The 26,437-nt window shown below is 38.8% G+C and overlaps 1 protein-coding gene across 1 annotated transcript; it reads right to left on the bottom strand.

The window, feature by feature from the left end:
• Window positions 1-8,814: 8,814 nt before the first annotated feature.
• On the bottom strand, window positions 8,815-25,996 carry LOC134747780 (neuroglobin-like). Its single transcript, XM_063682422.1, has 3 exons — window positions 25,536-25,996; window positions 12,388-12,619; window positions 8,815-9,049 (listed from the first exon to the last, which is right to left on the bottom strand). The coding sequence occupies exons 1-3, from the start codon at window positions 25,712-25,714 to the stop codon at window positions 8,819-8,821; spliced, it is 642 nt and encodes a 213-aa protein (XP_063538492.1). The 5' UTR covers window positions 25,715-25,996; the 3' UTR covers window positions 8,815-8,818.
• Between the last annotated feature and the right edge of the window lie 441 nt (window positions 25,997-26,437).

The raw sequence follows: 26,437 nt of genomic DNA, 5'->3' as shown, positions 1-26,437 counted from the left end.
TATTCTGTTTTTAGTATCTATTGTTATAGCGGCAACAGAAACACCACATCTGTGGAAATTTCAACTGTCTAGCTATCACGGTTCATGAGATACAGCCTGGTGACATACAGACGGACAGCGGAGTCTTAGTAATATGGGTCGAAGAGGCGTCTCGCAGCTGGGCCGTTTTATTAAACAACAACAAAAATTATTTGCTACAAAAAAATTACAAATAGATACCTTATTATTTATTTTATTTCTCGATTTTGGATTTCACGGGCTTATAAATCCCGGTCTTATTTGTTCCACTCTCCATGTAGTAGAATTAAAACATGGAATTAACTTTTTATACTTGTATTATTATTGAAACACAAATTATTTGCAACCCGTACAACATGCGATGGCCGTGATTGTTCAAGAAGGATATTGATGGAAAAAAGTGTTGCCAGTAACATTTTGGCCATAGACCACAAACGGTCTTATTTTTTTTATTGTTAACAGTTTTAAGCAATATAATTAATTAGCATGAAGTTGCTGTTCTCAGCTATTTAACAGGCTGTGGCAAGGAGCCTTCTAGTTAATCGTCGAACACACAGTGGCTGGAGCGAATTGCCGAAATTATTCCTTGTCAAAACTGCCAACAATCCCCCTTCAGAAGTCTACCACGAACTTCGAAGTCATTGCGTTGCTATTTGGATCTCTATCGCTACAAGTGCAATAGAGAGGGAGATAAGGAAATTTCGAATTTCGAATGGAAAGTAGGCCTTCAGAATATTGAACGCTTGGTCGAAAATTTAGAGACAAATTGGGATTTGGTGTTGTAAAGTTCAGTCTTACGCGATGTCAAACGTAATTTAAACAAACAAACGCAGCACATCAATCATGGTCATTATGTCAAAGAAGTGCGATTGCGGGGCTCCCGTGTAGGACATCGAGCACATCATTCAGTACGGCTCAGTTGCCCACTTAGCAATACGACGGAAACCCTGCAGACTTGTTTACCCTCGACAGTGACGTAATCCAATGGATAGAGAACCTTAGAATATTTTTATAAACTATTGAACAATTATGCCATACGAGTAAAATAAAAATGTCAAGGAAATTGACAGATACAGCGGCCGCAGCGGATTAATGCAGCTGCAGTTATCATCGAAATGTCACCTTAAAGGTGTCATTCTGATGTCAATTTCCTTGTTAAATGAGTGATGGATTGAACGTCATAATCGCGACAGTAATGTGTCACTTATTTTATCAAAGTAATTGTTGCGAACGCAACCTTTTATTTGTATAATGCAGTAGCTAAACGCAGCCGTCGGGCTCAGTTAGTATGCGGAGGCTTTTTTAAAAGCACCAATAGGAGCGCTCCACTTGTATCGCGGCCAATTAGAGGCACCTAAATTTAACTGTGAATGACATCTCGCTTTGTGTGGTAGGGTACAGGACAGCGGATGTCATTCCAGATCTAGAGCAGAGCCCAACTGGGGAGGTACCTCTACCTTACAGAAAACCGCAGCCAAATAACACTAGACCCTACTAATAGTGTTGTGTTCCTGCCGGTGAGTAAGGATGCCAGAGCTCGAGGGAGAGGAGTGTTAGGGTCGGCAACGCGCATGTTACTCCTCTGGAGTTGCAGGCGTACATAGGCTACGGAGACTGCTTAACATCAGGCGGGCCGTATGCTTGTTTGCCACCGACGTAGTATAAAAAAAAAAACTACCTTTTTACTATTCAAATTTCGCTTAATCACTCTCGCATCAGCCTCCATACTATCTTGTAACGTAACCAGCACCTATTATTCTAGATTATAAGTTTACTTCAAATCGAAGTCTTCTTATTTGTCCTCGAGACCTGCACGGCGGCTACAGTAATTGACAGATACAGCGGCGGCGTTGATGCTGCAGCAGTAATGCCGTAACAATAATTTGGCTACAGTGACCATCGGAATGTCACCTGTATTATTAATATTAATTTCGTAATATTGCCAGAAACACATGGTACAATAAAATTAGTCGAGTGTTAATAATCCCGCCCTGTAAATAACGTTGACGTGCCTGCCTCACGTCGAAACTACATCACATTCCGCTCGGGCGCTAACTATGATAGATGACTCTCATTTCAAAATACGCATGTACGAGTACCTGTAGGTAGCTTCACTCCATTAGGTAGTGCGAGGAGGATATCAGTGGTGGATGAGATACAATATATTAACTCAGCTGTTTAAAGGTTAATCGTAAGAAATCGCCTCTGTACACATTCATTGTATTTTTTGCTTGTTATCCCTTTCAAAGTAATTTGCTCGACATAAGGTACCTGCGCAAAAGAAGGCCCAGTCCTTAAGCTTGTCTACTTAAGAGTGAATAGGTTCAGCGTCCACGTTTGCTAGTACTATATACAAAAAGGCAAGTTTATATTAAACGTAAGAAAAATAAAAAAAACGATGGGCCTTCTTTGGTTCAGGTATCTTAATCGTGAAAATTACTTTACAATAATTCTGGGTAGGCTTTAAATGTTTTTCAGACCGATACTGATACGTAAATACGTGCAAATACGTAGAAAAACGTTAAAAAATGCCATGTTTGTTGGAATAAAAGATTGCAAAGCTGTTCCAGAAATGACTGAATAAAATTTTAAATCATGTTATTTAATTTGTTTAAAAGAATAGACTTTTACTAATCCATAGAAAGAGATGCAATGCTCTGGTTAGTAATGATACCTCTGTTTCTTTCACTTTTCTCCGTGAAAATTCAATCCAGAATATTAATTCCATGTTCTCGGCTCGAAATTTAATCACACGCGGACATTTGCATGGCGTAATTGAAATGCTTAATGCCAAGTTTACATAGCTAGAGTCGTTAATATTAATCCCTGGATAATTTATTACTATTTAACCGACAACTACCTGATACAGGGGACTTTCATCATTTATCCTGTCGTTTCGGGCATGGCAATACGTTCTTGGTCACGAGCAGACTGGTGAGGGATTCTATCAGCAATAGGGTTGATGACACATGTTGAATTTATACCAAAATCTAGTAAAATAGATAGCAAATGAGCAATTTATCACAATAATTTGAAAATAAAATAATATATGGAAATGATAAAAAAATACAGGACTTGAAAGTTTCAAAATTTAAGTTTTTTTTAAATAAAAAAGGAGTTGTATAGCAAATATGTACATAAACGCTATATTTTACTGGCGAAATCGCAATCTTCTTGTGTTCCATACTAAGATGGGTTCTCAGTTGGACGATGACGTCATGTTCATTTATCGTTTTGTTAGGAGCGTAAATTTGCGAGTGAAGTACGACTGTCGGACTTTAATTATTATTTCTGCCTTTTGTATTGCTTTAATGCCATTGCATTAAAGCAATACAAATTGACCCATTGGTCAATAAACATTTGATCCTAAAAATAAACCTGATCGATTGATACTATTAATTATAAAAAAAAAAAAACATCGAGAGGCTATTATTATCAGATGCAATTTCTGAGCACGAACTATTAATACTGCTTTTATATATGGTTTAATTACACTCTTGCCTTCCAACGGTTTCTTCTGTCAAAACCTTCTTTCTTAAGTTTAAGATGAAGACTAAGGCCCGTGTAAACACAGCACGGCGATGTTTGGAGAGAAATGCAAATACATTTAATTTTAAATTTAAATAATATTTGGTAATGTTTTTGAAAACTAATATTACTTACCGCTACGCGTGATAGGGCAAAAATGGTTGCGATGACGACAATGCTCTCAAAATTAATAAAAAGTATCAATAAGCCTGTTTTTATTTCCTATGCCTTTTGCTTGCCTTCTCACTGTTTCTTCTGCCTCCTTACACCTCTTTATTTCTTAAGATGAAGACTAAGCCCCATGTAAACAAGGCACGGCGTTGTTTGGAGAGAAATGTAAATAAATGTAATTTGAATAACATTATCAATCAAGGCGCGCTCGGCTCGTGCGTACTTCTTGGAATGGTAAACTTAAGTTAAAATCAATAATTTATACAATTATGTGTACCTATAGGTATTATATGGAATTTTACATTAGGTAGCTACTTTGATGACATTTTCATGTTTGATAACATTATTATTTAAAAACTTTCACGGCCAAAATAAAATATAAGCGACGGTTTTATGAATTGCTTTGCAATGCATAAAAATATCAATCAACGAAATAAGGCCCGACGTCGCTGTCCAATAGAAAAAAACCCACAATGTATGATTTTTCGTGATTTCGAGATTGTTCCTATAATTCTTTGGTAAAATATATTCGACCAATTAAAGCAGGCTCCGTTTCCATGCATATTATTAGCAATCAGTTACCTTCTTACTCAGTCGGATAATATAATGAAAAAGCTCGTGTTATAATATACTGAAAAAGCACGCGTGGTTAATATCTAGGATTATGAGCCAAAAATCGGTGGAATAAAAACGTCGTTTTGAGCAATTGTGTTGAAAATGATATTTGATCTATTTTGCTTCGATTATTACAAGATAAGACAAGCCTTACTTATCAGGCCTCCGTACCTAAATTCATTTGCCACAATTCATTCATTATTAGACCTTGTTAGGTACCTGTAGTACCTAGTACCTTGTTTCTTCTTGTGTCACCTTGTTGGTTCTCCTTGTTTGTTCTTGTACTGTTATACCTTGTTTCCTTAGTTGTTTAATAGGCAACTACTGTCCGCGCGCCAATTCCGTGCATTCGGAGGTCGAGGAAGTGGGAGGGTGTGCGCCGCGCCCGTACGTACAAAATGACACTACTCTGTCATGACGCCCAACATTCCTAACATTCCTCAGCCGTGCACGGAATTCGCGCGCGGACAGTACTCACTTTCCTGTTGGCCGTACATACACATAAACAGGTGGTGTGGCCAAAATATTCTACACTTGAACCCATCAAAATCAAAATTCATGTTGCTAGGCACACGGAAGCAAATTGATAAAGTTGCAGCACTTGATCCTGTAGTTTCTATAAAAGGCGCTCCTCTGGAAAGAGTCGTTGAGACTCGAAACCTGGGTCTTGTGATGGATGAATGTCTAAGGTTCGAAAAACATATTTCTGAAACTGCGTAACTGCTTCTATCGGCTTAAAGTGCTGTACGGGATTCGCGAGTGTTTGTCTGTTGATATGCGCAATGCGCATCAAATTGTGTGATACCCTTATTCTTTCGAAATGAAATTATGCTGATGTAGTGTTTACTAGCTAAGACAAAAAAGGTACTGCAGCGAGTACAAAACGCATGTGCACGGTTTTGTTTCCCTGTCCCACGACGAGCACATGTTTCGCCGTTTTTAAACCAGCACGATCTCCTAAATATGAATTCACGTAGACATCTACACTTTTCCACATTGTTGTTTGGAGTCATAAAAAATAAAGAACCCTCGTACCTACATGACACGCTTAACTTCTCGCAGCGCGCCATAAGACACGCATCACGACTCACTTTTCCTCCACACCGCACGGTTGCCTTCCGTGGCAGCTTTCGTTTCGCTGCCACCAAGTGTTGGAATGATTTGCCACCACCAGTACGTAATTCGAAAACCGTGTCCACCTTTAAAATTCACCTCCGTAAATTCATACTGGCTAAGCAAAAATGCAACACTTAGGCAACCGTGCACACTCAGTCACTCACACACAAATCGCAGACACTTACATACATACATACAGACAAACATTCATAAGACTTAGGTATAGGCTAATTTTAATTAAGTAATTTGATTGTTATTTGTATTTAAGCTTTCCCTTATTTATTTTTTACATTGTGTTTACTAGTCCATCTACTGGGCCTTACTGAAAATCAGCGTCGCGGAGTGTGCCATGTTGGCTCACACCGTGACACCAAGCTGAGTAAGGACCATTTAGCGCAACCTCATTCTGTTTAATTATTTCTAGTTTTAGTCTTGTTATGTTGAGCTAATAAATGCTTTTTCTTTCTTCTTTCTTTCTTTCATACAACATAACCGTTAGAGTCACAGCTGTAATTGAGTTTCACATGAGGGGTTACGGTGGCGCATGTTTCGTCTTGATTAAAATTGTACGCACGTTTCGTTCGTATGTTGAGATAATGGCAGACAGACGGACAGAAGAACGATACTGTGATTGTGATTGGGGTAAAACTAAGATAAAGGTTTTGCTTTTCTGGAGACGTGACCAATTTTTTTTATCGAAAATGCCTAATGAAAAATAAAACTGTCCCGAGGTAACAGTGCCCTCACCATGAGTTTTATTGTGTTAATGCCATATGTCAAATCTAATTGTTTATTCATTCTTTGCCCCAAATATATATATATTTTATGAAGTTTTTACTCGGGAATTTTAATAAGGACTGCAGTTGAGGATTTCAGGGAAATAAAGCAAATCCATTTTTCTTTTATTATTATAATGTAAGTGCAATACTTAGGCACTTAGTTTAAAAGGTAACGTAATTTACATTTTTTATACTTATAAAAGGTTAAAAGTGGTTTTATAGGAATTAACAAAGCCTCTTAAAATTATGAGAGAAGGTATACCCTTTTACACTCATTACTTTATATACATTTAGCAATAAGAATAGCTGAGGAGGTGAAGTGTTCTAGTGTTCGACCGTCACCGGATTTCTTACCGAAAGGTTCGGTTTTGCTCTAGTTTCGGCCAAAACCGAACCTTCGGCCGAAACATGAAGACGCCGACATATACCGAAATCAAAACTTCGACCGAACACGATTTTTATGCCAAAACCTGCCGAACATTAATTAGTTCTGTCACACTCACAATTGCGGTATTGAGATCATTTTGAACACCTGGCCCGCTCAGCTAGTTTTGATCCTGACTGCATGTACATATTTAGTGGAGATGCTGCAAAATAAATATATGTAATGTATAATAATGTAAGAGACACGGTTAATCGAAGTTGCAGCCAGCTGAACAAACTTACTGATGCGCTAAATTAAATTGTCTACGAGACTTTCTAGTTTCTCTTAACTTAAATCTAACTGAAGCACATTTATGTTTCTGAGAAACAAAGAAGTTATAAGCTAAAATACTTATAAACTTAATATACCTATAAATAAAACAGAATTAAATAACTAACCTATAAAACTTAGAAACTAAATCTAAAAATAAATAAAAATAATCTTAAAATAAATAACTAAAAACTATTCCCCTGCGGCATGGTGCCGTAGATGCTGGCAGCATTTCCTCACTGTATCGCAATGCTTATTCTTTGTGCGAGGAAGCTGCCAGCTCTACGATCACCGGTGGCGTCTGCTATTCTTTTGGTCAATTGCTTTAATAGTGTAGACACGTTCGGACTCCACGGGCGAAGGGTCTCGACGCCAAAAGGTACGAAATCGTATTCGGGACCGAGACCCCTATATTTGGTCCTTTTTAGGGTTCCGTACCCAAAGGTCCTCCTACCTACAACCTACCTCCTTCTTTACAAATAACACCTATGTATTGTAATGTACCTGATTATGCAAATAAAATGAAATGAAGGGTAAAAACGGGACCCTATTACTAAGACTCCTGTCTGTCTGTCTGTCTATCACCAGGCTGTATCTCATGAACCGTGATAGCTAGACAGTTGAAATTTTCACAAATACTAAAAACAGAATAATATAAATATTTAAATGGGGCTCCCATACAACAAACGTGATTTTTTTGCTGTTTTTTTCCGTAATGGTACGGAACCCTTCGTGCGCGAGTCCGACTCGCACTTGGCCGGTTTTTTAAATTATCAGCCGCCTCTGCCATGCCGCCGCGCCGGCTAAAATTACTTATCAATGCTAAAATTATAGATCGTTCAACTTAAAGCTCATTTAGACCGTGCGAGAATTCGCATGCGACTTTCACTACAATGCGATATTATTTTTATCGATCAGCTGAATTGGATGTAACCTTAATATTCCGCAGTGTAACTACTTCGTGCACCGTCTTAATGAGCCTTAATGCGTTATTATCTTGTATTATTTGCATGTATTTTATGCACAAACTATGCTAATATTAACCCTGACTAACAAGCAAGAATATGTGAGAAAATACTTCTTACTTCATTTAAATCACTCCAAATATTAAAACCTATGTTTATAACATCGGAAGGTAATTATTTATTACAAGATACGAGTACTTAATAGATTAAGGGATACAACATTTGTTACTACCAACTTTACTGTTTACAACAAATGCAATATAAATGGTTTAATAGTAATTATGGCGTACTAAAAATGTCAGATTATACTTAATGCGGTGCTACGCGACGTAAGCGCCGACCGCCATTTGATTACTGCCATAAGATAGGTACTTTTAGCCGTGCAACGTCACATTTTTACTCTAGCGACAGAATAAGTAATTAACATACAGAACGGCCACGCACCGCCCCGCCCCGGCTCGATTTACCTCGCCCCGCGACAGCAGATTGACGGCCGTTTGCCAGCCGCTCAGTACTATTTTTAAGCAACTTACTCACACTATGACGCACGACGCGTGTACAGATGTGCCTTTCACACATAGAAACGCAAGTGATTTTTGATGTATAGCATGTCCGCCCTGTGCTCTAGCTTTTGGCAAAGCGTTTTCATAACCATTTTTGGTCAATTGCATCCAAGAACTAAATAAATCGTTATAGTGTGGGTACTTGAAATGCCAAATACATTAAATTACTTTCCATGCCTTGTACGATTTAGAAGCAATATCGGCAGCCTGACATTTTACATACGACATTCAAACAAATGATACACTAAAACACTATCATAAGCTACGTATCAAATTTTTAAGTTTTACATTATTTTTGACAATGGAAACAACTTATCATCACATTATATATCCTGACTTATATACCCTTGACATTATATACCCTTAGCCCTAACTCGCGTCAGCGTTCCGACCGATCCCGTTTGTATTCTGACCGTTTCCGTTTACATTCTGACCGTCCCCGTTTGTGTTCTGACCGCTGCCCGGGGTGGCGTCCTCATAGCCTTTAACTAGGTTTTCCAGTATGAACCGGATGGTCAGCTTGTATATATTCTCTATGTTGGGCGTGTAGCGGTCTCCGAGCGTGGTCTTCGCTGCTTCTAGGAAAGGTTGCTCTACTTTCTGAAAGGAGAAAATGTTTATTTTATTTTGAGTAACAAAATAATCTCTACTAAGGTGTAATATTAAAATAAGTGCATTTCAGGTGTGCAGTGAACAGGTTACCAGAGCGATTTTTGGGATTATACTGAGCAACTTTTACTATGGGACCAACCACGAAATCGCGAAAAAAATATACCCTCCCATAGAAAATGGACCAGCCAAAACGTATGAAACAGCCAATTATTTATTCGCGATTTCGGGGTTGGTCCCTTAGTAAAAGTCGCTCAGTATAATCCCAAAACCTCCCTGGCACATTTTTTTTGCCACCGTGTATAAATGTGAGTTTAACTATGTCTGTCTATTTCTTTTTCACACAGGGCATGTATGGAGGCAGAAGAGGCAACCGCCCACGTCACTCTAGATTGCTCTGGGGTGGCAGAATATCGGGCACAGCACCTAGGTAGTATAGTATTATATAATCTGTGCAATTAGCCTCAACTTAATAAAACTTTTGTCGTAAATTATTTATTATAGGTTTTATTGAATTTAGTACAACACAATGTGTCTAAAGAGTAGTATTACATTTTGCAATGAGAGGTTGCCAGACTAGAGAGCATGAAGTAAATGTAGATCCTATACCTTGAATAACTTGCCAACCGAATTTCTTTGCATTTTTCCACAATAAATTTTTCCTTTTGCTGTATCAAAGGTGTTTCAGATCATTATATTTTTTCTCAGGGCACAAAGGTAAGAAATCGAACGGGGTAAATTAGCCTTTCAGACGGTGGCCTTTGGGTAGCTGTGCTTGAAGCCTATACAGAAAAGTAAGTCAACACTTTAGTCAGTTAGTCATTCTTTAGTGAGATATTTTTGATTATGATAAAGTAGGTATCTATAGAAATTTTGAAATTAATGAAGAAACGCCTATTTTTATTATGATATGATGTTGTGTATAGTGATGTTGTGTATATAACTGTGAGGACTCAAAGGTTGCGAATTAAAATACATGTCACACTTATGTAGTTATTATGATCCATACTATTAACTTCTATGGTATACCATAGCACTTTTAAGATAATACTCGGCAGAGAACGTTTTAAATTCCTTGGGAAAATATCAAGACTGTTTCCATGCAGCATTAATATAAGATTTTCATTCTTTAGTTAAGTATTTGCATGAAACAATGTATTTTAATTGGTATGTGTATACCAAACCTATGTTTACAAATAAATCATTTGAGTTTGAGTTTGAGGGACAAATAAAAAAAAGTGATCTTATTAATATGTTTAAACCCCTGATATGTCTCTGTTATAACTGTGGCGACAACATGTAACATCAAATCAACAAGAACTATAAAGCCACATTTAGACGGTTCAAAAACTTGCAAGCAATTTTCGTTATAATGCGGCATTTGGTCGATCGACTGAATTCATTGTACTCTTTAGTTAGTAATGTCACAGAATAAGTACTCCTCGCCCCGACTCGAATTACCCCGCGACACCAGAGTGACGGCCGTTCGCCGGCCGCTCAGCACTATTTGTAAGCAACTTACTCACACTATGACGCATGACGCGTGTACAGACGTGCCGTTCACACATAGAAACGCAAGTGATTTTTGATGTATAGCGTTTCCGCCCTTTGGTAATGTATCGAATATTGCATGCAAGTTCTTCAACCGTCTAAATGGGACTTAACAAAGATTGCTTTTGTCAATTCTATGTAGCGATCTATAAAAACGAATCATTTTCAAATTTTATGTTAGCCCTAACTCCATCAAAACCTTCAAACATTTAATACAATTTGACAGAATGTAGGGGCTAGTAAAAATGTGAAGAATGGCCTCATTAATAGGTATTTTATATTATGAGTTTTAGCTAGGAGCTAGTCTATCACTTTAAAGATGTATCGTATTACGTCTACTTTTATATCTTCACTATGCACCAGTCAGAATGGCGACATCAAAGTGATTGAGTTAGTCGCCTTCGTTCGTCTGTTCGTTCCAGCCACTGCATCTTTACACTTAAGTACTATTGTCACCTTATTCACAAAACATTTTGTTGTTAGTCCTATATTCTCCCATGAAAAAACTAGCCTTCAGATCTATATCAACTATAAGGAATTGGAGACCATGATATGAATAGGCTGATGGGTTAGTTAGGTTAGTTAGATTAGGTTTCAAATTTAATCTAGTTTAGATAGCTTTTCAATCATCACAATAATGTGTCCTAAGTAATTTCACTAGTCTACAAGGTGACGTTTGATTGCGTGTTCATAATCGCATTGTTATAAAAGTAATTTTAACTTGCAGTGAACCGGGAGCCGTCCTCATTGTTGACTGCCGTTTTATGAACCTTATTACTGGCACATAAGGTTCATCGATGGTCAATCTAGGAGTGCTGTTACCCAAGGGACAAAAAGGCCGAACATAATTAGCTCGTGTCCGCACAGGGTACGTAGCCAACGTGCCAATCGTTAACGCTCCGTAGCGAACGAAACGCAACTATCACTGTCGCACTAATATGGAAGAGTGATAGAGAGAGATGACTACGCTACGCTACGGAGCGTTAACAATTGACAGGTTGGCTAAGCACCCTGATTGGGATTTTCATGGTAAGCGGATGGGTCAGAGATGGAACATTATTATTTATGTATTCATAGATGTTATTACTGTTACTCTGTGTCCGGAAGTTATACACCGAAAAAAAAATCTGGTTGTTGTAACGAGAATTCGGTAGACCCTACAATTTTTATCGTAGTATATGTGACAACTCTACAGATAGTAAACTCAACTATACACTACTACTACACACTATATACTATTGCCCGTTACAAACGAATTGTAATCGCTTCAAAACAAATGGTTGGCTAAACAGAAAAAAAAATTAGTAGAACGCAAAATTTGTTACAAGAACAAATTCCTATTTACTATACATTCTGGTAGTATTGTAAAAAATATTTTACAGTACATATGGTGCTACTTTGTCGCACTAGTGCGGAAAGTGCACTTTTTGTGCATATGTCGAAAGTTTAAAGGGCCATATGTACTGTAAAACGTTGTTCGATACACGTGCGAATAGGTAATTCGCAACTCGTGTCGATTTAAAACACTCCCTGCGGTCGTGTTTTAATTTATCGCCACTCGTTTCGAATTTCCTCTTTTCCGCACTTGTATCGAAAATAACTATTTTTCCGTGTATGTTTCATGCTCGCTGGGCTAAATGATGAGCGCTAGGATGTCCGACGGGACCCTCAGCCGCCAACCCAAATTCTTAACAAATTCCTTGGCCTCCACAGCCACAAGCAAGCAAGCAAGGTCCCGCAGCCTCGGCTGCAACTGGCACAAACTGACAATATCGTACCCAGAAATTGCTGGCTTCGAACCCATCTATCTGATGATGCGTGGCCCCCACATGTTGCACATACGCCAGGAACCCATCCACGTCTCGTAAACTCTTGATGCCTTCGTCCAGGGTATGCATGACCTTCGTAGCGTGTTCAGCTAGTTCTGTGGAGCTGAACTGGTGTTCTGCTGTGTGGAGCTCGCTGAATTTTGTGAAGAGGGCTAGGAGATCCTTGTTTTCTTCGAAGAGTCTGGAATATACAAGAAAAAGATTAAATGTCTTATACGTATAATAAATCATTTTACGGTTTAGACACTCGTTTTAGTTACTCGCGCGACATATTTCGGAGAGCCTAGGTCTCCTTTCTCAAGCACTAATAGTGCGAGCACGGTACACACGGAGCGGAGCGGTGATACACGGTCGTCGTGAACGCTGCTCGCACTATTAGTGCTTGAGAAAGGAGACCTAGGCTCTCCGAAACATGTCGCGCGAGTGACTAAAACAAGTGAGGCTAAACCGTAAAATGATTTAATGAGGGTATGTCTCACAACAACAGTTTAAATTCGGTCTTATACGTATTTGGTTTTTTAGGACGCTAGTTGAACATTGTAAAGTTAAAACTAATTTTCCTGATTGAACCCTTATTCGCATAAAGCGACTTCTTTTCTATATCACTCAGGACATTCAGGTCATAAAAACATTTCGACTTTATTCTAAAATAGATGTGTAGCAATTGACGATAACTAAAAATCCTTAATAATAGTCAGTTAAAAAAGGAGGCACTGATTTCTAAAATTAACCTCATCGACATAGTAATTATTATGACATTTATGACGTCCTTCATCATCATCATCATCATGTCAGCCGATAGACGTCCACTGCTGGACATATGCCTCCCCCAAGGCTCGCCACTCCGACCGATCCTGTGCCGCTCGCATCCACCGAATTCCCGCGACCTTCACCAGGTCGTCGCTCCACGTCCTTAATGTAGGTTATTCATACTAACTTCATACATAGCTTCCTACATACTGTCCGCGCGCGAATACCGTGCACGGCTGAGGAATGTTAGGAATGTTGGGCGTCATGACAGAGTAGTATAATTTTGTACGTACGGGCGCGGCGCACACCCTCCCACTTCCTCGACCTCCGAATGCACGGAATTGGCGCGCGGACAGTAACTTCATACATAGCTTGTTTTGACATTTGTCATAAAGTAAGTAGGAATGCATAATTTGGCTTGCCAGTGCGATCCCCTAGCGGCTAGAAATATTCACCTGACTCCCCAAATCGCTACAGAGAACTCTATAGCATCCAGTCACCTACTTCACAAAATTGGTCCCGACGGTGAATCCATCAACTAATATAGCTTGACCCAAAGTTCAACAACAACTACACGTAACCGTAGATCAGGTATAAATGGACCAAACGTGTTGAGAATAATAGCAACGTTCAGTTACCTGGACAACCAGACACATGAACGGATGGACAGTGGACGCGCTGGGATGTGATTTCAATGAGTTTGTTACAGAGAGGCCAATTCGAACTTACATTTTGGCATCAAAATGATATCTAAATAATGTAATTTTGTTATCATTCGCCCGTGCGTCTCGCTCACGCCAATACATGTACGCGGACATGTACGAGTGAAAAGCATGCGCAAATGAAAACTAAGAGGCCAATTCGAACGTACACTGACATCAGAATGATATCTGAATGATGTCATTTAGTTATCGTGCGTCACATGTACGGACGATCGAAATGCACGATAACTAAATTACATCATTTGGAACCAAGAAAAGTTTGCAACGATTTTGATAGTGAAGTTTGACGTTTAAAATAACACGCACTGCGTGTGCTATCAAAATCGTTGCGGACTTGTCGTGGTCCGGCTCTAACGGAAAAAATCGCAGGTCGCAGCGCATCTCGCTCGAACTATTATAATTTATACTAAATACAAGCGAAATGGCTAAGGTCAACCAGGATAAAAACAACTATGGGGTTATTGCGTCTAATATGGATATTTATCCAAAGAGGAAAACTGGGACTACGGTTGAAATATTTGAATGGAGAACCGGGTCGTCCCCTTTCCTCTTAACGTGCGGACGACGACGGTGACAATACTGACAACAGTATGCGCCTTGCATTTCAATCAGAGCCCGTGTTACCATTCTGTTCTTACATTTTAAAAAAAATATCTAGCTTTTATGTCGCAATCAGATATGAACCGTATTTCACAGCGCTATGGTCGCTTTTAGACTGTAAACTTTTGTGAGATACAACGTTAAGCAAGTATGAATTTGCACGTGTAAAAGCGTAAGGAAGTAACTACAAAAATAAAGTTATTTAAATTGATGATTCTAAGCAGTTTTTCTAAGGTCTAATTTGCAATTAATCAGTTCTTTATGTTAAATGATATGATGATGTGTTTATGAGCCTAAATTGTGATTGTATATGTCTATCATTCAATAACCAGGTTTTAATTTGGATATGCATAATAGTTTGACATCCACATAACATACCAGTTTGACATATACATTTAAAACCGATTTTGAATGAGCATGTTTTGTAAGGAAAAAACCCGATTTTTAAGGGTTGCTTGTTAAACACATTTGCGATCAAAACTGAGCAAAATATAGGTTATTTTTCCCGTGCATAAGTTCGGGACAATGAAGCTAAGCCGGCAGGCCGCGTCGCACCATTAGCCCTGACGAGGGTATGATCGTACGTTCGTACGTTATACCTACTGCTATTGCTAATGTGGAAAATCGGACTTTTTACTGGTAAACGATTTGTCACTGATTGTAGATCTTATAGCGCTGTGATAAGGTTTGAGGCCTTGAGGCCTTTGTGGGGTTTTGAGGGATTAATTACAGAAAACGACGGTTTTCCAGAATACAGGTAGATTCAATTTTTTTTAATATGCAGATACGTCTGCGAGCGATACTCCAAATTTTACATAAGGCGTGTATACATAAGGGAAGGAATGGAAAGATTTGCAAGGTTCTTGGTAGGCTTCCTTAGCTCAATTGGTTAAGAGCAACGCACGGATTGCGGAGGTTGCGGGTTCAAATCCTGCCGGAAGTGTAACTTTTTCCATTTTTTCCTTTAATATAAAATACAGGTAGATTAATTTAATATTTATATAACCGACTTCAAAATTGGAAAAGGAGGTTCTCATTTCGGTTTATTTTTTGTCAGGGTCGAGTTCGGATGAGACAACTCAAATCTCAAGAGCATATTATTTATAGCGATTTTAATCTTAAAACACAAAACAGTGCTATTTGGTGAAATGGAACTGCTCATGAAGACCAATGGAACTTCTCCGCGATAAGTATTTAAGGTCTTGGGCTAATTGTAATTGTATATTATGAGATGGACTATGGTAAATAATTAAAAAAAACTTTTATGGCAGACACTAGGTCCATTGTTTGGTTAGTTTAGTACAACACAGTAAGTAACAAAAAACCGGACAAGTGCGAGTCGGACTCGCCCACCGAGGGTTCCGTACTTTTTAGTATTTGTTGTTGTAGCGGCAACAGAAATACATCATCTGTGAAAATTTCAACTGTCTAGCTATCACGGTTTATGAGATACAGCCTGGTGACAGACAGACAGACAGACGGACAGACGGACAGCGGAGTCTTAGCAATAGGGTCCCGTTTTTACCCTTTGGGTACGGAACCCTTAAAAACGCATTAAACAAGCCTATTTTAATGGAATGTTAAACTCTTCTCGGAAGTCGGATTTTTTCAATTAAAGATTACCTACGAGTATTAGTTTTGAAAACTGCATGCGTTTATCCTATTGGGACAGTAATGATAAAAAGGATGAGAACTATGAGAAAATTTTTGTCCCATATGAGGGTAACTACCTCCTAAATAAATAAATCTTTAAAAAGGTGAACAAAATGTGTTTGTGGAAAATTGAAACATCGAACGAAATTATTACTGAAACTGAAGTACCTAAGTATCTAATTTGGTGCAAGAAAAACTTTAGTAGCCCATTAATCAACTTTGCACCGTAACATTTTCAATGTTCAAGTTTATCAGTTACCCTTTTTTCCCATTAAATCGATATTATCTTTGATTAACGCCCATCGGATCTTATCAAACACAATTTTTTTCTTACAATTTCAACTCTATCAGTTTGAGTTAGAGTTGCTTTTCGTAATAAATGAATTGTTAAGATATGAGTTTGTTTAATGTCGTCGTTATCCATTTCGAATCGGGCCAATGAACTGAACTGGCACGTAAATAATGAATCGCAGGCAATTCAATTTGCACCGAAACGGCCTGGCAAGAAGGGTAACCAGGTACCAATATCATTATAGTAAAGGCACAGGGCGGACACGCTATACATCAAAAATCACTTGCGTTTCTATGTGTAAACGGCACGTCTGTACACGCGTCATGCGTCATAGTGTAAGCTGCTTAAAAATAGTACTGGGCGGCCGGCAAACGGCCGTCAATCTGCTGTCGCGGGGCGAGGTAATTCGAGTCGGAGCGGGGCGGTGCGTGGCCTTTCTGTATGATAATACTATTACTTATTCAGTGTTAAAGGTATCGGCAGAAGAGTTGAGGTGAATGATTACACACACAGGTACACAAGATTAGGTACTAATCGCAAGAACAGTATTGGATGACTGAATAAGTGAATGTGACTTAAGCGCACGATATTAAGCTAAAAAAAACCTTGAAACTTGCAGTCGTGTATACCTATATTGCATATTAAAATTATTATAAACGGGTGACTCGCGTATTATTAAGTCGAATAGCTCGACATGTTTCGATCCAATTTACGAGAATCCTCTTCACGGAGCAACGACACGCCTTCACTGGTCGAGGGCGCACCGTGTATTGCGGGCCAAAGCGAACTAATACGCAAGTGACCCGTTTACAATAATTTTAATATGTTTCAGTCTCACGGGAGTTTTATAGTGTATGCTGCATAGTTATTAAATATGTTTGTGCGAGAAAGGGATAGCTGACAATAGTTGTTTTTTTTGTATGGACGAGTACGTGGTATTCTTCCCTCTTAATCGACTTCCAAAGCTATTACATCTAAATCGGTTAAGGCATTCAGAAGTTATGGTGGAATAAAAAAACTCACATACAAACATGAACACTGAAACGCAACTCCTTTTTTGGGCAGTTGTGTAAAATCCCGACACGCCAGAAAAGCCTCGACGCCTGGTCACCCTGTTACCGAGTGTTTTAAAGAGATAAGTTAACTGTTGACGGATCCGAATTGTGGAAGCGTATTTAAATTGGTGTGAATAAGGCATTTTTGGCAGTCATAATTTATATTCAAGGGCTATGAAAAAAATTACCTTTTAGCAGTGGGTACGGTTAAGGGATTTAATTTCAGTACCGTCAGGCGTGGCTCACTCCGCGATTTCGTCGCGTCGCTACATGCGGCCCACACCAATTTTGGTGTCTAGCCATAGTAGTTGCCGCGCACCGCTACGGAACGGACGCCTGCTCGCGCTTACGGCCACCTAGCGGTCATATATGTCATAACAGACGCGTTTTGTTAGAGAGTGAACCTTCTGTACCAATACCAAGTAGTATTATTTTATTCTGTGCTGAAACTGAAATTATCATTCCCTTAGCCCTACGGCCCAATTCGAACAATGCTTATAAGATGTGACTCCGATACGATATTGTTGTCAGTGTCAAAAGTGAGATTTCTTCAACTAAAAACGTCACTTTTGACACTGACAGATCAGGATCGTATCGGTGTGACATCTTATTGTAGTTGGTCAAACGGACTTCCGGTTCGAACGCCATCTTGATAGTAGCCTTGTGATTAATTCCTTTGTTTTTTGCTCATTAATATTGTTTAAAGTGTAATATCGATAGCTTTATTATACAGTAATCTAGTGTGCAGTGAATGGAGAATTAATCTCAAAGCGTGTTTAACCACCATTTTGGAGTCAACGGCCGGTAGTCCACGTGCTTCTCGTAAAATCCAGCTATCGGTTTTACGAGACAACTACAACAACCACCGAACAACGTGGCCTGTAGCCTTGGCGTGTAGGCGTGGTACTGTAGCCCCTCGGGAAAACCTCGGCAGGGAGCTCATTCCACAGCCGAAGCGTACGCGGGAGGAAATTCCTCTTAAACCGCACAGTACGCGACCATTTAGGTGCTAGGGTGTGAGGATGAACGCCCTGCCGATGGCGAGCGGTGCGGTGATAGAAAGCGGCCGTTGGCATCATGTCAAACAATTCTTCAGAGCACAGCCCATTGTACAGGCGGTAGAACACACATAAGGAGGCAAAGTCTCTCCTTAGACTTGAAGGTTCAATACCGCTTGTAAGTTTGGGATCGTCGACACTCGTTCGACAAAGTCGAAGGGTCCAAGCTGGCATCCAGGTGCTCCTGTCCAAAGGTGACAGCAGTACTCCATATGGGGTCTGACTTGCGATTTATATAGCAGCAGTCTTTGCCCCGGAGTGAAGGATTGTTTACCGTACAGTAGCTGAAGTTTTAATCAAGAACAAGAAATATTAATTCGATCCCACGTGGATCCCACTTTGACGTTGGCGAAATCATCGACAGTATCGATGGAGCCATACTACCTAAAGATTGAATTGAAGTTGGTCAAATAAAAATCCAATTTGAACTGTCACGTTATAATGAACGGCCACAAACAGCCGACTGTCAATATTGGTGATATTGGCCGTCAATATTGGTTATTGGCGGCCCTATTGAATCTTCAATCGAAAGCAAATACGAATGAATTTCGTTATCGAAAGTGTAGTTTTCGATAATATATGGTTAGTGTGGTATAATTTTAGTTTTCATTTTAGGAGAAAAGTGGACGCGAAATCGTCTTTTCATACAAACATAGTACTCATTTTCCTCTTTAGATATTAACATTATTGAAAATATTTTGACACAATTTGATCAATATCAACCACAGATATGCCCCTTCGTTTGATTTTCTTCGAATCTTTCGATGAAATTTGCTATATGGCGGTTTTCCGTGGCGAATAATTGATCTAGCTAGGTCTTATCTCTGGGAAAGCGCGCATTTTTGAGTTTTTATATGTTATCCGAGCAAAGCTCGGTCTCCCAGATATTTTTTAGTTATTATAAGTTTTAGAAGCATTTAAAATCGAAATAATTACATAAGAACCTATGTTATTATTATTTGGCTAGATTCTAAAGACTTAAAATTAATAGACAGTAATCTAGGTTCTTGACTGATATAATTCCTTCAATTGCTTGCCAAATCGTCATATTTTCATACGGCGCTCCAAAGAAAACAGAATATTATATCTGCCACGTACGAAATATGCTCTTATTTTAATAGCAGTCAAGGCCTTCTTGCAATTATATTGATCCAACTGTCTGGTGAATATGGGTCACTAATGTATTTGTAATCTTGTCAGTTGTTGGTCAGATGATAAAGTGCTATTAAGACGAAAGTGGAAGACCCGCGCGAAATCGCCTTTTCATACAAACGTACGTAAACTAACTTTCCTCTTTGCGTATTAACATTATTGAAAATATGTTGACAGTTTGTTGTATATCAACCACAGCTATGCCCCTACGTTTGATTTTTTTTCGATTTTTGAATCAAACCCAAGGGGAAAAATCTTTAAGAGGAAAGGGAACGGCCGCTTCTCCATACAAACGAAGTCCCCATTTTCCTCTCTGGATATAGACATTATGGAAAATATTTTAACATAATTTCATGTGTACTTACCATAACTATGCCTCTACGTTTTAGATTTTGTGATTATTGCAAAAATTAGGAGCAAAAAACAGATCTGAAATCTTGTGAGATTTTTTTTTACCATCATGTCAATATACAGAGAGGAAAATGGGGACTACGCTTATAAGGAGAAACGGCCGTCCCATTTCCTCTTAAAAATTTCCCCTTGGGTTTGATTTGCCCTAAATAAAATGTAACAGTTGCTATGTCCGGATATTTTCCGCTTGCACACTAAAGGAGCCCGGGGTTTACTTACCATAACTATGCCTCTACGTTTTAGATTTTGTGATTATTGTAATAATTAGGAGCAAAAAACAGATCTGAAATCTTGTGAGATTTTTTTTTACCATCATGTCAATATACAGAGAGGAAAATGGGGACTACGCTTATAAGGAGAAACGGCCGTCCCATTTCCTCTTAAAAATTTCCCCTTGGGTTTGATTTGCCCTAAATAAAATGTAACAGTTGCTATGTCCGTATATTTTCCGCTTGCACACTAAAGGAGCCCGGGGTTTTACATTTAATATTACATTTCTTCAAAATTACGTGAGTGACCCGTGATGAATGTAAATAAATAAATATTATAGGACAATTTTACACAGATCAATCTAGTCTTACAGTAAACTCAATAAGGCTTGTGTTGTGGGTACTAGAACTAGACGAATTAGACCATGATATACAGTGTGGAAACAATGAATGGGCCCTGGAGGAAAAGTACCTCAAAACCTTAAGTTAGCTCATTTTGCTTAAAGGAAACATTATTTTATTTTTAAAAAGAAACAAAACTGCAGTCAAAGATTTTTTGAAATTTGCTTGTTTCACCCGGGAATCGAACCGATTAAAAATTAAAAAAAAAATAAACACGCTATTTTATTCTATTATTATTTCGCCAAGAAACATTAGGCCTTACACTCGTCTGTCGTACAAAATATCCATAAAATCGAATATTTAGTATTCAAGAATATTTCTAGACAACCAAATTTGAAAAAAATGAAAAATCTTTGAATGCAGTTTTGTTTATTTTCCAAAATAAAAGAATGTTTCCTTTAAGCAAAATGAGCTAACTTAAGGTTTTGAGGTACTTTTCCTCCAGGGCCCATTCATTCTTTCGACACTGTATATGTATACGTCGCAGGCAAATTGTAAGAATCCGCCGTTTACAAACGGCGTCGTCAATTTATAAACGTTTTCACGTCTGTAAATTGCCGAAGGCAAATTGTTAGTGCGCTCAATAGTATCTCACGCTATCGAATGAAATGTGACGTTTTCAACCAAAAGGTACCACATTGTCGCTTGTCCATAAGGTTGATTTCTAATTGAAGCTATATGGAAATAGCGCCTTACTGACAAGCGACAATAAGTACCTTTTTGGTTGAAAATAGCACAAATATATACCAGGGGTTCAGCTGCCTTAACTGTAACGAAACTAATTTGAGCATGCATCTATATTCTATACTGAACTTCACGAGCAACTAACGTAATTATGCTCGATGTAGCTCGAGACGTTTCTGGTCTCCGAGCGGTATTTCTTGCTATTCACCAAGTTTAGCAATCATGTTAGTTTGTTATGTTATATCATGGTTGTTAAATGTTATGTGTGCCTTGAATGCAGAAGGCCTTGCTTGAGTGACGCAGCGTCGATTGATGTTGACTAAATATAAGCAGACCAGACTTGGGCCTATACAAAAAACCGGCCAAGTGCGAGTCGGACTCGCGCATCGAGGGTTCCGTACTTTTTAATATTTGTTTACATCATCTGTGAAAATGTCAACTGCCTAACTATCACGGTTCATGAGATACAGCCTATGGTGACAGACAGACGGACAGACGGCCAGACTGACAGCGGAGTCTTAGTAATAGGGTCCCGTTTTTACCCTTTGGGTACGGAACCCTAAAAACATTAAAAACAAAATAATCATGTTGTCAACGAGTTATGGAACGAAGGAAAACCTAAAGAACCTGCTAAACCTAAGAAAAATACACAAAATAAAAAAGTCTAACAACTAGGAAAAAGACAAAACTGACAGATGCATTACACCATGTTCCATGCCATAAATAAAACTGTAATGGCGTGGGCCGGGCACGTAGCAAGATGCACCGACCAGCGCTAGACCCTTGCCGCTACCAAATGGGCCGGTCCGGTTGGAAAAAGAGAAATTGGACATCCACGACAAAGATGGGTGTATGATATTAAAAAGCCTACCTACAGTATCCGGGAAAAACTGGCTAAAGGATGACTCACGTTAGACCGGGCCGTGTCCGGGCCGGAGCTTCCGGCGCTTCGTTTTCTATGGAAAGCATCACGTGATCACCTGTCATGTCATAGAAAAGTAAGCGCCGGAAGCTACGGCCCGGACACGGCCCGGTCTAACGTGAGTCATCCTTAACAGTAGCATAGGACAGAACGAGGTGGGAGAATCTGGACGCCTGTAGGCTAATAGAGGTACCTATAAATTAAGTAAAAATAAGATTAAATTTAAATTATGTACCATGTATGTAGCTATAAGTTATATGGGAAATAAAGAGGCTTTATTATTATTATATTATTATAATAACAATAAGCAGAGATCGGATTACTGGAGGCAAAATTAATTGACAGGTAGAAAGAGTTCCTAATATATCGATAAACTCAACTATCGATATTTTCGGCCAATGACATACACTTACAAAATATATCTAGGCTAAATAATCGAGTCAAGTCCGGCAGAATGTCTGCCTTCGTCATAAAAAAATTAAGGAAAAGTAGTCGGTAGTTGCAAAAATATAGAATAACAAAGAAACTGCAGACACCGTCTCGCTAGATTACATACGTATTATACATTATATAGGTACTTCCTTCCTGTTTGCTCTTCCACTTCCTTTAGTTGTATCTACTTTCTGTTTAAATGTTCTTTCATTTGTCTATGAATTACGACTTTCCTGTCCGGACTTGATGATGGGCTTAAATCAGTGGTTTATGTACCGAAGTACTGAGATTTTGTTGTCCGCTTTTCATAGAAAAACTTGATTATGTATGACGCTTTTTTATATTTCACCATTTACTTGTTACTTTAACTTATTTTACTAAATATAAAAAGTTTAACGTTATAGGATTAATAAAACCAGAATTAAGTGTCTTAAGCTGTCAAAATAGAATTAATTAAAATAGCCCGGGTCACACGTTTAGGTCTTTAAGGTCACGCGACTGCACGCCGCAACAGCCGCAGTCGTGCTGCTACAGTAGTGCGGCACCGCGTAACGTCGCAACTGCAGTGCAGAGGCAGTCACAAATGGACAGTCACCTTTAGTCGAAAATCACGTGACATGTTTCTCTTCATAACGAGCAGCTTTATCTACAAACAAACTTAAATGGAGCTGGGCGGGACATGTTGCCAGACAGATGGCAGGTGGGCCAAAATGTTAACGGAATGGTGGCCGCTTTCAGACGAAAGGAGTGCCTGGCGTCCGTTGGCTCGTTGGGTGGACGATATTCGGAAGACTGCGGGTCACTTCTGGATGAGATTGGCTCAGGACCGGGATAAGTGGCGTACGCGAGGAGAGGCCTATGCTCAGCAGTGGGCGACAGAAGGCTGATATGATGATGATGATGAGCTTTATCTACGAGTAGAACCGTTTGTGTCCGTGTTCGCTAACCAATGCAGACTCAGCAGACAGTTTTTCGACTTAAAAAATTAGACTCGTTTAATATATTTCAAATGCATGGGTTTCGTTGGAGATTTTGTTAGTAAGATTTAATAATGAATAATTGAACTCGCCTCCCCTCAGAAGGCTTTTTCGGCATTTTCGGTGTAAATGTAATGAAATAGCTCTCTCACCCACGCCCGCCCACGCCGTTGTTTATGTTCAATTGCTCTTGTTTGGCAAACACTGTATTTGATATAAATTGGATTGGTTAATCTGTCTACGGTGATCTAAGGACGAATTTCTGGGGATAAAATGTGATATTTTCTATAAAAAGGGGCCTTATTGTCGATGGATTATTAACGATGCTCCGATATAAATACAATGCCGCGCGACGCTGTGCGGCGTAAGCGCCATCGACAATAAGGTCCCTTTTCATAGAAAATGCCTCAAATTAACTGGCTTGAAAACAGTACTAAATGTTTCTTTGTTTAACGCTGAAAACTTGCTTACTTCATTCGTCCTTTATTATAGGTACGATCATATAATTATGTACGTATAGCTTTCGGCGTTTGGTTATTTTTATTGTGTAATTTTTCTTTTAGGTGCACGAATATCTGCGGTATTAGGCCGAATAGTAGGCAACATTCGGCCGAATATCGAATATTCGGCAAAGTGGCCGAAAAGGCCGAATACCGAATAGTTCTGCTTAGAAGGTAGGTTTTAGGGATTTTTATTTTTAGGGTTCCGTACCCAAAGGGTAAAAACGGGACCCTATTACTAAGACTCCGCTGTCCGTCTGTCCGTCTGTCACCAGGCTGTATCTCATGAACCGTGATAGCTAGACAGTTGAAATTTTCACAGATGATGTATTTCTGTTGCCGCTATAACAACAAATACTAAAAACAGAATAATATAAATATTCAAATGGGGCTTTGGGCACAAACGTGATTTTTTTTGCTGTTTTTTTCCGTAATGGTACGGAAAAAAACAGCAAAAGCCCTTCGTCTTCGGAACTCGCACTTGGCCGGTTTTTTAGTTTAGTAATTTTAGTTTTAGTTGTTTTATATTAAAAGTACCCAATAATTCCCTTAATATATTTTTGTTTATAACTCTACTGTGTTACACTTAACTGAAATAAAGTGGTGTTATATCCATTACGATTTATCAACATCGTAATTATGTTTAAAAAGTAATTTTAAGCAGATCGCTAGAGTAGAGCGGAAAAGCATTTTCGAAATGAGCGTTGAATTTAATTTTGTTTACCACTCCAGCAGATAAGTAGTTAAATGATAAAACAAGCTTTTCCGACCTAGTGAACTGAAAATCGTTTTTAATCCACCACATTTTCAGTACAGTTAATAATTACTTTGCAAGCCCCATGTAGACTCGTCACAATAAATTGTCACGATAAAAATCTCCTAAAACTGTTTAATTTATATTTATGTCTAATGTCAGCCATTCTCAGTGTGCTCCGCGGACCCCTAGGGCTCCGAGAAAAAGCGAAAACAAATCAGCAATCAGCTCTCCTATATCTCTGGTCCACAGTTAATTTGTCATAAGTTTATTTATTTATTTGGGGCTCCGTCAAATATTTTGCTTTCCAAAAGGGTTCTGTCGCCAAAAAAATTTAATAACTATAACGCGAGAGGGGCCTTTAGTGCAACGCTGTATGAGAGATGATATGAAACGAACGCAAGTGAATGATGAGGTGACGGGCGGGACGGTTTTTAGAGAGGTATGGACGACAACGACATCTAAGTGAATGGGATAAATAAGGGCAAGTGATTTTGATGACTTCATACATATTGTAAACTTACTTGACAAACAATATGATGCCTGTCTTCTCGATCTGTCTGTATATCCCCTTCCAAGATGCCAGCATGCAATACTGCTGTTTTGTGGTCAGGGGACATCTGGGGTCCGACGGAGGCGCTGGCCGGTCGAACGGGTCATGGTTCAGCTCTGAAGCCGCGAGTTTCGCCAGCTTGCAACCCATGACTTTTGAAACTTTAAGTTAAAGACATCAACTGCTTAGACAACTCTGCTTCTTTGCGTTTACGCTCTTGTCAGGTCGTTTGACTGATTAGACGAAATTTGTTTTCTTGCGTTGTTTTTGTAAATTATTAAAAAAAACTAGTTGTTGTGGTCACGTCCAGTTTAGTAGTTTGCTTCACAGTGTGATGGCAATTTTCGCGAATATAACACACATTTTTGATAAAAGTTTTGATTCATAAATAGATCACTGTTGGTTTTTTTAGACTGTTCACTGTCCAGTTACTTGAAGTTAGCGAGTTAATGTTAACAGTTGACAATCGTGAGATTTCTTTAGCGCTAACTGATTTAACCTCAAAATTAAACGTTCCGATTTTTTTAGGAACACAAGTTTATATTTTAACTAAGATTTTTTTTTGTTATAAATTGCTAAAATAATATAAGTATGACAATCGTGTCGATGTCTTAATATCACTTATAATCACCTGTCTTAAAACCTAACCATTTAAAATCGAGCTATTTAGATTAATAGCCTGTTCTAAATGTCTTTCGCAATTAACGTTTGATCACATGTAAACACATTATCTGTCAATAATGGCGTCTAGTAGAATTCCATCGTTCTATATTTGAATTTAAAATTTATAACCGTTGCGTTTCGTGGTTACGCAAGCGCGATCTTTTTCGGACTGACTCTAGTGCACTTAGGCGTTTTTAGTGATGGGAAAGG

The sequence above is a fragment of the Cydia strobilella genome, chromosome 15 (genome assembly GCF_947568885.1).
Source record: "Cydia strobilella chromosome 15, ilCydStro3.1, whole genome shotgun sequence".
NCBI lineage: Eukaryota > Metazoa > Arthropoda > Insecta > Lepidoptera > Tortricidae > Cydia > Cydia strobilella.
This window is presented reverse-complemented; position numbering and strand designations above follow the sequence as displayed.